General features: G+C 33.8%; 1 protein-coding gene across 1 annotated transcript; it reads right to left on the bottom strand.

Annotated features, from left to right (window-relative positions):
- Nucleotides 1-2229: 2229 nt before the first annotated feature.
- LOC143567256 (cytochrome P450 CYP749A22-like) lies at nucleotides 2230-4984 on the bottom strand. The gene is made up of 5 exons (XM_077053721.1): nucleotides 4685-4984; nucleotides 4366-4589; nucleotides 3204-3436; nucleotides 2729-3110; nucleotides 2230-2658 (listed from the first exon to the last, which is right to left on the bottom strand). The coding sequence occupies exons 1-5, from the start codon at nucleotides 4956-4958 to the stop codon at nucleotides 2230-2232; spliced, it is 1542 nt and encodes a 513-aa protein (XP_076909836.1). The 5' UTR covers nucleotides 4959-4984.
- Nucleotides 4985-12711: the final 7727 nt, after the last annotated feature.

The following is a 12711-nucleotide window of genomic DNA, read 5'->3' as shown; positions in this document are numbered from 1 at the left end:
ATATGATGATGTTGTCTCGTTTAGACAGCTTGATAACGCAACCACTCGGACTATTGGGTCATCGATTCAGCCCACTAAACTACCCCGAAACACGGATATGTTATCATCCCGACACACGGAGATTTAACCATACCGACACACGATCATGGCACAACATCATTGCTCAACACACGAAGATTTAACCACCCCGACACAAGGTGACGGCACGTCATCACTGAAACCTTTAACTCGATGAACACCAAAACAAAGTTGACACACAACCCTATTACACTCCGTTATACTGGTGTACCGAACCACCTTGTAACTCCCTCATCGCTAGTGGTCAGCCGCTGAACCGCTATGAATCGGTTATACATCTCTCGAAAATTCAAAAAACAACTTCAAACTTAAACCAAGGAGAGTTTCACAAGTACCTATCACAAGTGATAATTACAAGACAAACAAGAACCAGAGCCTCACTTGATCCACCTCTTATGTACGAACAAGAACGAATTAAATTGTAACTTTGGCTTCAAGGAACTAATCCCACTTACACTCTTTTGGTTTGAATCTAAACCCAATAATTTCTTTGGGTAACTTCGACCCATGAATAACAAACAGAAGGAACTAGAATATTATTATTTTTTTGCCAAACAAAATAATTCTTCAACAATTACCATCTTGCCACCGAAAACTCGAAAAGGTTTCACCACTTTAAAGAACGCATTACCATGCAACCCACACTCACTGCGATCAGAAGTGGACACACCTTCGTTCAATCGTACCGCGATCAGAACCGAACACACCTTGTTCGACCGGAAACTTACCGCAATTGAGACCTGGACACACCTTCAATCGGAAACATACCGTGATCGAAACCTGGACACACCTCCGTTTGATCGATTCCATCACTAACCCGAAAAACAGGTCGCAAATCATTCACGATCGGACACACCTTCGATCAGAAACTTACCGCGATTGAAACACGGACACACCTTCAATAGGAAACTTACCATGATTGGAACACCGACAAACCTTCCTTCGATAGGTTTCTTAACTACAATCGGAATGGCGAAACAAGACACACTAGAAAACTGCTTCCTTTGTTTTCTTAAGCAGCGGCACTAGCAATACCCAATAAAATATTTTATTGCTACCAATCGATGATAAAATAAGACTATGTAGCTGTTTCTTTTTTTCCGATATAATCACAAAAATAACTTTGTGGATTATGGTTGACCTTTTTGATCACCAATCCGAAGAAGATAAGTGACAAACAAATTTGAATTGCAAACATAATAATTGCAATACCATATATCTCTTCTAACAACCAATGACCTTGACGTTCATTACCGTAGTTCCAAACAGCACTCCCGCATGACAACAATTGACCCGAAACAGCTCACCGTGTCCGTCTACAGTTGTTAATTCTTCTGGTTGCGACCCAAGCCTTTTCTTTACGCATGCCCTCCACCTACGGACACACCCGTCGGCGGAGGCTGCCCCGAATCTTCAAACCGCTTCCCAGTACGAGCCCTAAGCTCTGATACCACTTGTTAAACTTTGAGCGGGTGAATCAAGAACACGGACACGAGGATTTGATCAACACACGATCGACTCTTTTATTAAGAAAACGACAAACGAGAAAAACTTAATAATTTATCTAACACATTAAACCTAGGGTATATATAAACCCACGATACTAATCCTATACTAACTTAAATACACAATTTGAATCCAAAACAAATAGGACTAAAGATAAGACTAACTTATTTATAATAATAAACTAATTATTATTATATTAAATATTCTCCGAGATTCTAAGAGTTATCAATCTGATTTGGTGTTGGACACTTTTAACATTCCATACAGCAATGTAATTCCAACTAGTGAATATTTTGCAGCTAACAAATATTTCAAAGGTTATTCAATTAATATAGCAAAATAGTGTTTACATCAAGACAAAAGGTAAATGGGCAACAAGCTATGCCGCTAGCCCTTGTCCCACGGGCCCAACTTAAGTATATCTAGGTTTCTAGTTTCTGCGCATTCATTGAGGACCCCCCTCAATTGCAATCACAACATTCATATATTATTCTAATATCTTTTACATAGTATTGTAGTACACGAGCTAAGGCTCTAGCTACGATACTAACCTAGTAGCCATTATATCCGCCATCACTAGATACAAATCGTAGAAAGTTGTCATCTTGTTCCCAAGAAGCACATTGGCCCTAATAATTTTGAGATTTAGAGGGCTTGAAACATGATCTGAATACCATACATTGGGCGGAGTGAGATATACTGAACCGGTGCGTGGACATAGTTTGGGGAAAGGGTGAATATATAACGTTGTAAGATCATCGAGAGGGTTATTTTAGCTTCATTTATTGCGAAATTGTAACCAACACATATTCGTGGTCCATAACCAAAAGGGAGGAATGCTCCAGGATTGTTGTTAACAACACTAGCAATCCCTTCCGAGAATCTTTCTGGTTTGAAGAGATGAGCATCTTCTCCCCATATCCCAGGGTCTTGATGAAGTGCTAATATTGGTATATGTAAATTTAATTTTGCTGGAAGAACCAGATTTCCAACTTTCGTTTCCTTCAAAACTTTTCGGTTTGTAGATATTGAAGGAGGGTATAATCGTAATGTTTCATTAATTATCTTGCCTATCTGTATGATATGTAAAAAAATTACTAAATAAAACTAGAAATTTAGGTTTCCCTTTTATAAATAATCTTACTTTCTTGAGTCTTGCTATTCCTTCTAAAGATGGATTTCGATTACCAAATACTTCTTGAACCTCCTCTCGCGCTACCTCTTGCCAATCGGTATGGATTCCTAGAAGAAAAGTAACCCACGAGAGTAACAGATAGCTTGTTGCATGGCCCGCACTATAAAAAGTTTTGCAGTCATCAATAATATCCTGTATGGAGAGCTTGTAACTGCCATCACTTTCATGATGTGCCTTCAAAAGCAATCCGAGGTAATCAGTAGTGGAGTTGTCTTCATTTGATCCTGAAAGTATCATCTTTTCTCTGTTTTTTATCATCTGCATAATGAGATAATGAACACCTGCTTTCAATTTTTCAGATTCTTCATCATCTTTATCTTTGAATATTATCCTGTGAAGTTTAAAACATACATGATCATTATTAAGTTGTATTTTTCTATCCGGGTGCGCACACACACTAAAGGTAGATTACTTATATTTTTACCCAATGCCTGGAAGCCTAGTTTTGTATGCTGTTTTGGAAACTAATTGGGTTAACGCCCAAAGCTTTTGGAAAAGTTGCATCCCTTTTTCATAACTACTGCCAAATGCGGTCCTTGAAATGACTTCCGATGCCAATATTCTAAACTCATTATATACATCCATCTCTTTCGTTTCAATCTTTTTCCACCTTTCCAGCATCATTTTGGCACTTTCAACCATCGTCGGAACCATGTTCTATAGCCAAATGAATAAGAGAAAGTGACTGTTAGTCCCATTATATTTCCCTTTTTCTTCCTAAACAAGTAAGTCTCCTTTCCCATTTTCCGGAATTAATTTTGCTACCAAATTCAAAATCAGTATGAATCCCTATCATTGTTTTATTTCAAAGCTACTGTGTTCAGTTCTTTTATTTGGTTAGAAAAGTTCATCAGGAACTAGATACACTAATTCCAGTTTTGAAGTTGGAACTGGAGTGCTTATTATTGTGATTTTAGCATCATCAAATCTATTTTAGTATAACTATATTTACTTAAACGTTTAAGTACATTCAGTTATACTAAAATAGATATGCCTTAACCAAGTGAATGTCATTGATACTAGCATATCAATGGTTATTATTGGTGATTTTAGCATCATCAAATCTATTTTAGTATAACTGAATTAACCAAGCGGGAAATTGAAATAACCATTGATATGTATTAGGATGTGTTAAACACGCTTCAAAGTTCAAATATACTTTAATGTCGGACACCGTGGAACCTCAAGGGTTGAAAGGTTAGGTGGTGGTGTAATGGAGTTAGTGATAGTATGGAACCTTTTTCTTATTATTATTAGTATTCCATTAGAAAATGCCAAGTCAACAAGAATAATGTCAAATCAGCAAGAACACTAACGGAGATAGTGTTCCGTTAGTTTGGGAGTGACAGAAGAAAATAAGATGATAGTTGGAAATGGTAGGTGACATTTCGTTAATTGAGAGTGTTCACGGACAAATGGTGAAAATTGAGAGTATTTAAAATCAATAATCCTTTTGACAAGGGATCGATACGTGGCATAAGTGTACTTTCATTTCTCAAATTTAACTTTTATTATAGAGATAGTTTTTTAAACAAGACATTCATTTGTCAAGATTAATGGATTGCCAATGTATGGTGTGTACTTACCTTCAACCTTTGGCCATTGAAAGCATGAGTTGCTATTTTTCTTTGTATTGCCCATTTATCACCTTGAGACAAAACTAAACCACCTCCAAGTATCTTGTTGAATATAGGCCCTACGCCTGGTTTCTCCATCGAGATCTCTCTGACACTCATTATTTCTTTGAGAAGCTCCGGTTCTGTGACAAGTAACTCAGCTTGAGGACCATGCCAATATAAAATATTCTTCCCTGCATAAAGACAAACATTTAAAATGCGCATGATACTACCAACACTGCTAGACGATATATTAACACTACTACAAAACTGAGTATTTGCAACCAACCATATATGCGGAGCCATGAATCAATGTGAGGTTGAACTTGTGAAAATATGTAGTGAGATGTCTCCATGGGCGAGCTCGTGGATTTCCTTATCATATCGGAAATTTCGTTGGTATTGCCATAGATAAAACGATATGAAGGTCTGCTTATTCCTTGTGAGTTCATTACATACTTTATGTGCATTGGAACCCACCAAAATTTGTGAAAGAACTTGAAAAGAGTAAAGAGGACTATAGAACACAGTAGTCCTATCCAAACTCCCAAGAAAGTTATCATTTTGGAGTAGATGGTGTATTGGTATGCAGTGTAGAAATTTAATTATGTGCATATGATGAATTTTATAATCATGACAACAAGGAATTGAAAGAGACTTCAAACCAAATTTTTCTTAATAAATAATCTAGCCATTTGATTAATTAATCGTATTGTTGAATCATTTTTGTTTTGACGTAAAAGCTTGACATCTTACACTCATATGCTATATGTTGATGGACACAATAGATTTTGTACAAAGTGAAAAATCACGTGAAGTGTTTCACGTATGAAGTGGATAGGCATTTAAAAGCATTTTTTATTTTGATTTTAACTAGATATCTATTTAATATATTTTTATTTGGTCCATGGCTTTATAGCCTAGTGGCATCTTAATGGTGGGATAAGGCTTAGGGGCCATAAGGTCATGGGTTCGAATCCCACAAGGGGGTTTTCCCAAGATTTATTAAGTTTCCTCCTGAATTGGTGGTTAGGCATTATTGCCTAGTGGAGATGGATATGATCGCGCGGTTCTGCTGTGACACGTTGATACTCCAGTAGTCCATGAGTGATCCTAATTTGCCGTTCCAAAAGAAAATATTTTTTTTTTGTACCTATTCAATTAATATATTTTTTTATTTGAATATTTAAAAGTCTGATTCAAGAATTGACATTTGGCTCACATAACTAACATTGTGTATTCTAGAAGCGAGAACAAGATATGATCAAAGAAAATGATATTCACTTGATTAGATGTAAAAAATCATAACCAAATAAGTGGATATGCGAGTTCGTACATCTTATGAAATGATCAAGGACATGGTCATAAAGGTAGTCAAGCTAATCAGAAATTATGAATTTAATTTCGTTTGTATTAGTGATGATGTTAACTATAACTTGATTACAAATAACCCATAGTTAAACCCTCTAATTCTTAACATAAAAAAATCCTTATTATACTGAAACTATGAGAAAAGCTAACTTAAAAAATCATTAGGTTTGTAAATACGACAACTAGATTCTTGAACTTACACAAGATTACTCTAACATATTCAACTAAACTTTTCATATTTGCAATTAGTTGAAACTTAATACAAATTCACATGTGAACTATTATTTGATATTTTGAGTTATTACAATTTAACATACGAATTTATACGATTGGTTCATGCATTCTACAAACCTTATGACTTCCTTCACGAAGAGAACTAAATATGTGTGGTGAAACACAGAATCAAGCTATTATTTATTTATAATATCATCGGTTAAGTGCTTACATTTGAACTAAAGCATGACTCGCAAATATGTAAACTAACATTGTAGGTTAAACTATATTTTTTAAAATAATATTTATGTTGTTGAAACAGTGTAAGTTCTAGGGTTGTCAAACGTGTCGGGTTGACGGGTTAGCTTGTTGAGATTCTTCAATCCTAACCCAACCCATATTTTTATTCGTGTCGGGTCGTGTCGACCCATTAAATTCGTGTCGTGTTCGGGCTGTGTTTCGGGTCAACCCATTTTACGTTCATATACAAACATGAGTAATATCTATTGGCTTAGTAAAAAATTAAACAAATAATTATTCTTATTCATATAAAACTTGTTAATAATTTGTGATAAATATAATTGTTTTTGTGTATCTATTTCTCATTCTCAGTTAATTAACTTAGGTTCGCATATTTGGCTCAAAATAAAAACAAATGAATGAAATAACCAGAGAATATACAGTTATAACTAATAAAATGAAATTATTCGAAGTAAAAAATAGATAGAAGTAGTGTAAAAAGAAATTATTTTACTTTTAAAAGTTAATTGATATATGAAAATTTAACAAACTAAATATTGAACTTAATTATAACATCTTATCTCTAAATTAAAAATATTAACTTCTCTAAAATTGTTAAATGGGTTAACATGACAACCATCTTTTTTATGGGTCGGGTTCGCGTTGACATGTGTTTTAAACGTGTTGGGTTCGAGTTGATCTGTTTAAGAAAACGGGTTGCGTCAGCCAACTCAAAACCTATATTTTCCATGTCGAGTTTAGGGTTGTGTCAGGATTTGACACCTCTAGTAAATTCACGTTATTACTTTTTCCTGCTTTAATATGTTCTTAGTGTTAACTCAACGCAAATTTATAACGTTGATTTACATATTCAACTAATATCAGTTCACGACTTCACATCTAAAACTGTTGAATTTGTATGGGAACCAATATTGTTCACATGTGAATCCACCCCATTTGTTATCTCGTTGCTTTGTTTTGTTTTTTTAGGATTATTGGATTAAAATAATTCCACCTTTAATGAGTTGGCCAATAATAATCTCATCTGAGTTATTTTTCTCTGGCAGTCCCACCTTTTCATTGTTTTTTTGTTTTATGATCCCCTGTTAAAAATAACTAACGGGGTTAACTTTTTGCTGATGTGGCTAGATGAGTTGGCATTTTAAATATTCTACATGGCTTTTTTTCTTTCTTTCTTTCTTTGATTTTATTAACCCACAATTCGAAACCCCTGGTTTCTCGATTTCTACGGCGTTGGAAGCTAACGCAACCACCGCCGGACGGTGTATTGATGACTGGAGAGAGGTAGGTGAGCGGTTGGTGAAGGTCGGGATGGAGGTTGAAGACGATATCTTTTAAACCCTATTTCGAAGAAGATGATCAACAAATTGATGTTATCTGAACCCTAATTCGAAGAAAACGATCTAATGTCATCTAAACCCTAATTCGAAACCGCCGGTTTCTCGACTTCTACGGCGTTGGAAGCTGCCGCAACCACCGTCGGGCGATGTATTGATAACCGGAGAGAGGTAGGTGAGCGGCCAGTGAAGGTCATGATAGAGGTTGAAGACGGTAGAGTTTTCCGATGGTGGTTAGAGGATATTCCGGTGTGAAATGGTGAGGTGCAAAACGACGTCGGAGCAGTCATGTGTTTTTTTTTTAGGGGGGGGGGTGCGATTTGAAAAGCCATGTAGGATTTTTGGGGTGTGTGTGTGCCAACTCATCTAACCACATCAGCAAAAAGTTAACCCCGTTAAATATCTTTAACGGATGATCATAAAACAAAAAAACATGGAAAATGTGGGACTGCCAGAGGGAAATAACTCATGTGAGATTATTATTTGTCAACCCATTAAAGGTGAGATTATTTTAATCCGATAATCTTTTTTTTAATATAATATTTCTTTATACAACAGATGAGCGTAACTAATCAAATTATACTAAAATGGCTAACAAAAAACTTTTGCTAAATTTTGAAAATCGTTACCTCAAGAAACCATAATAAACTTAATAATGTTATTTTTGTTTATTATATGTACTAGCTGCATGTATATTTACATTTTTAAAGTTGCTTTATAGCATTAAGCTTTTGATGGATTGTAAGGCCATGTGTCATGGTTTTCGAGAGAGGGCTTTGTGCTGATGCGCGGTGACACAGCTAGCGGACGTCAACACTGGAGAAAGGAAGACACGAGAGCGGGAGCGTTGAGCGTCTCGCGGGCATGAGACGAGACGATGATTTAGAATTTTTTTTATGTTTAACGATTAATTAATATATAGTTATTAAATCAGCTATTTGTCTCCACTCTCCCTACAATCACAATTCTCATTTAAACTCATCATAACGCACCGCAACCTACTACGTCTGCCATTTAAAATCAGCTATTTGTCTCCACTCACCCTCACCACAACATATATTAATCGAACCTAGGTTATATGGAACACGAAGTGTGTTTTCACCCCACAATCACAATTCTACACTTCCTAAGAAGTGTAGAATGTGTGTTTTCACCATTAGATATGATAAACCACAGCGCACAATAAACACACTGTAACTAAAATAAAACACACTGCACAATAAATATACTTTCCATATCTACCATCAGATCAACATATCTAACGCACCAGAATACTTCTTACACTTCTTAGACACGCTCCACTATTATATTGTTGTTGTAAATACTATTATATGATTTATTTTGAACGTCACAAAAGTGATTGATTCTCATGAACGGTTTTGAAAGTTTAATAAGAGTATGTTTGGGATTAAGTTTGAAAAATGTTTATTGCCTTATTGGTGTTTTCAAAAAACTAATAAATTAAAATGTGTTTGACAATCACAAAAATCTTTTTATTTTAGCTTTTTGAAAGAGTTAAAAAACAGTTTTCAAAAGGCCCAAAATCCTGGGTTTTTAAAATGACTTTTTGAAAAAACCAATAAGCAAATAAGCATTTTTCAAACACAATCCCAAACACACTCTAATAAAGAAAGATCCAACTTTATTTCTCAAGCCCAAACTATAAAATCTGTTGTTTTATTGTTTGCATATTCTATTAATTATCTGTTGTTTTATTGTTTGCATACTCAATTCGTGGCTTGTGTGGTTCATACGTTAGATGTCAACCCTCTGGTCATGTGTTCGAGGGTGTGGTGGTGGTGGTTTATTGGTACTCTAAGAAGATCGATAAAGTTTACAAACGACAATACACTATGGTCTAGTCTCATATACCTTCATTTTGTGAGTATATTTATATATTTATTTGTTAATTTATGCATTAAGATGAGGTACAATATTTAATTTCTTTAAATTTTGTTTTTTTTCTTTTTCATTTATATTATATAAACTTATTAATCTCTCTTTTTTGGGTTTTATACCTTGTACTATTTTGTATTTTGTATGTAATTTTTTTTTAATTTTTTTAGTCCGCTTGTATCAATCACCCATAGTTTTGCTAAAAAATTGATGGATTCTGATATGTATGCATCATGTGCACATGTGTTTGTTTAATAATTTATGTTGTACTTGAAAAGTCGAATTGATTGATCGTCACGCTTAGATATAACTTTTCTTTTAACCTTCGATGAATTCTTTAAATGTGTTACATGTTAAATTCACTATATCCATACAATCGTCTTTCGGTCCGGGAAAACTCTCGGCTAAGGCGAATGAGCTGGTGATTTAATGATAATGGTGGTGTTTCATATGACCTAGGTTCGATTCATGCCCCAATAATTAATTCTTGCGACACCAGGTGATAATGAGTTATTTATTAATATAAAAAATGCATAAAAACTAATATCTATTATTTGTTATATCATCCTATATAGGTTTTGGCCCGGCCTGCATGCTAAATCCACCCAAGTCTCATCAAGTCTCAGGACTAAAATCGTTAACTTTATTATTAACCAAAACACAAGGTCGCTCAATCATATTAGTGGCTTAAAACGATATTTAAAAAATGACGCCTTGTTGTAAATAAAATATCTTATTTTCACTTCAAATAAATCAAGATGTTATCATCATTTGTGATAAATACATAAGTAATTCAATTCCTCGCACCTTCTCAAATCAAATTCAGTTTAAACATCACTCAAATCACACATATTAATCCAAATCTGAAATAAAAATGTACAATTATGTCCGTAGAGACGGCCTGCCAAAACACCATATTGTTATAAAGACTCCCTAAAAATAGCACTATATATTTCTCCTATTCCTTAACATTCTCTTCTCCTTATAGCGCACTCATAGCAAGGCGTTTGTGGGTGACGTTAGGATAAACTAGCCATGAGTGGATGAGAAGAAGTGAAAAAAGGCCCGCTATGGGCTTAAAGTCTGGCTGACGGGTCGATGGGTAGATGTGCAAGGTGGGCAAGTCTCCCCGTCGTCCAATGGTTATATCCCTATTTTTTAACAAATGATAAATAAATACTTTTAAATCTCTCCAACGACTAGTTTATAGAATTTAAAAAAAAATTATAAACACAGTACTATAAATAAATAATCGTACATACTTCAAACCTCCTAACCATATTTCATTCAAAACATGTCTACATACTTCAAGCATGAGCTCTACTGATGACAAAAACTTTCAATCTCCACCTCATGTCTTGTTATTCCTCATACACTTGAATTTAGGTATTAACCACATAATAGTTTGAGGAATTGATGTCTGATAACACCAAGAAGATATATTTGACGCTCAAATGACATTATACCGAACCATGGTTAATTCTAGAAGTGCAACAAAAACATAAAAAAATACACAGTGTCCTCAGGATGGCGATGGTTTTCTATGGAACTACAACTTCTCTCCAGATCAGGGTTTTGTAAATTTTCAATAGCTTAACGTTTTATTCTTAAATATGTATTGTTTTTTTAGTTCATGTAGCATTTTATTTTTTACTTTTAACTTTTATATTTAGTTTAATATTTTATTTTAATTTTCTATTTAATTTTAATTATATTTTGTTATTTAAATATATACTAGTTATATGTGAATATGTCATAAATTAATTTGATCAAATAAAAATTAACTGTTGAAGTAGGTGATGTGGCGGTTTTATGAATGTTCGTTGTTGTGGGAAAATGTGTGCTAGTTTTGAATATGATATAAAACTAATGTGACGGTTTATAACGTATTGTTGCATGTATTTTTAGAACTCTTCCTGTTCTTTCAAGCAAGAACATCAAAGATAACTGTATCTCAAATTCAAACGATTTTTATTTCTAGTAGCAAAATGGACACACTACTAGAAAATTGCCCGGCTTCCTACATCAATTTCTGTTGGAAATGCGTTGGAAATCATTGTTTCCAACAAAAACAAGTTTGTGGGAAAAAGCCTCGGGAAATATTTTCTTACACATTTTCCAACACGTTACCTACAAAAATATGTCGTTGGAAGTTTCCAACGCATTTCCAACACAAATAATTAATAAAATTATTTCATCTTCTTACGAATTTCCAACGCATATAATATATTTTCTTAAGCATTTCCCACCCATTTCCAAATATATTTTGCTTTTATTTTCCCACCCGTTTCCAGATATATTTTGTTTTTATTTTCCCACCCGTTCCAAAACAAAGGTTTATTTTACTGTAATTATTTTATTTTATATTCATTCTCAATACATCGATTTAGTATTAGTTTTTATTTTTATTTTTATTTTATGCATATTTAAAAAATCAAAAATTCAAAAAATAAATCATAAATACTATAACTTAAATTAATGCAAAAAATGGTAAATACAATTCAAAACGTGTTTACAAATCAACTATAAATACAACTTAAATAAACAATTTTACAGTATAGTATTAATCTTAAGAAGGTCATACTAATTTGAAGGAGCCTAAAACTTCCTAATAACTCATCACAATTTTGCATCATTTCTTCATTTTCCATACGCTCATTTTCCATTTGTTTTGGTCATTGTTTCAACTATTCTCTTGTCTTTCGTTCCCTTTCCGAATGTTCTTCCATCTGTGCTTGAATTACTTGTGCAATTGTACCTAAACATTTGTTAAAATTTTGTTAAATTAAGAATGTTGTTTCTTCAATACAAGTCAACAAGTCATATTGTTTAAGAAAACAAAGCCACAGACGCTCGCACCAGCATGGGTTAGGCGTTCTCATGTAATTTTTTACACAGCACAAGGACTTGCAGCAAGTCTTCTATCATTAGCTGATAAAAAACAAGAAGAAAAGCTAATAAACTTTCTTTTTGTTTAACCGAACATGTTATATAACCTATATAAAACACATGAGCAAGAATATACAACAAAAGGCTTACCAAAGGAATTCTCAAACATATTTCTTGTACAACTTTCAATCCAACAACAATTGACTGCAAGGGGAAACAATAGCAGGCATGAAATTGTAAAAGTGATAATAAATGAAAAGTCATAATTCTTTTTAAGACACCAACAAGGATGATTATGGACATATATAAATAAAGATTTAATTTTAAAGTTATAGAATTACGAGTATGA

The sequence above is a fragment of the Bidens hawaiensis genome, unplaced genomic scaffold (assembly GCF_021521415.1).
Source record: "Bidens hawaiensis isolate Kalapana, Puna unplaced genomic scaffold, B.hawaiensis_p1.1 tig00023286_1, whole genome shotgun sequence".
Classification (NCBI taxonomy): Eukaryota; Viridiplantae; Streptophyta; class Magnoliopsida; order Asterales; family Asteraceae; genus Bidens; species Bidens hawaiensis.
The sequence above is the reverse complement of the archived record's forward strand: the minus strand, read 5'-3'. Positions and strand labels throughout refer to the sequence as shown.

Excerpts from the sequence above, each read along its gene's own strand:
- LOC143567256 (XM_077053721.1), bottom strand. The coding sequence starts at position 4,958 with ATGATAACTTTCTTGGGAGTTTGGATAGGACTACTGTGTTCTATAGTC. Across the intron at positions 4,590-4,684 it reads TTCATGGCTCCGCATATATG|GGAAGAATATTTTATATTGG; the intron begins GTTGGTTGCAAA and ends GTCTTTATGCAG. Across the intron at positions 2,659-2,728 it reads GAATAGCAAGACTCAAGAAA|ATAGGCAAGATAATTAATGA; the intron begins GTAAGATTATTT and ends CATATCATACAG.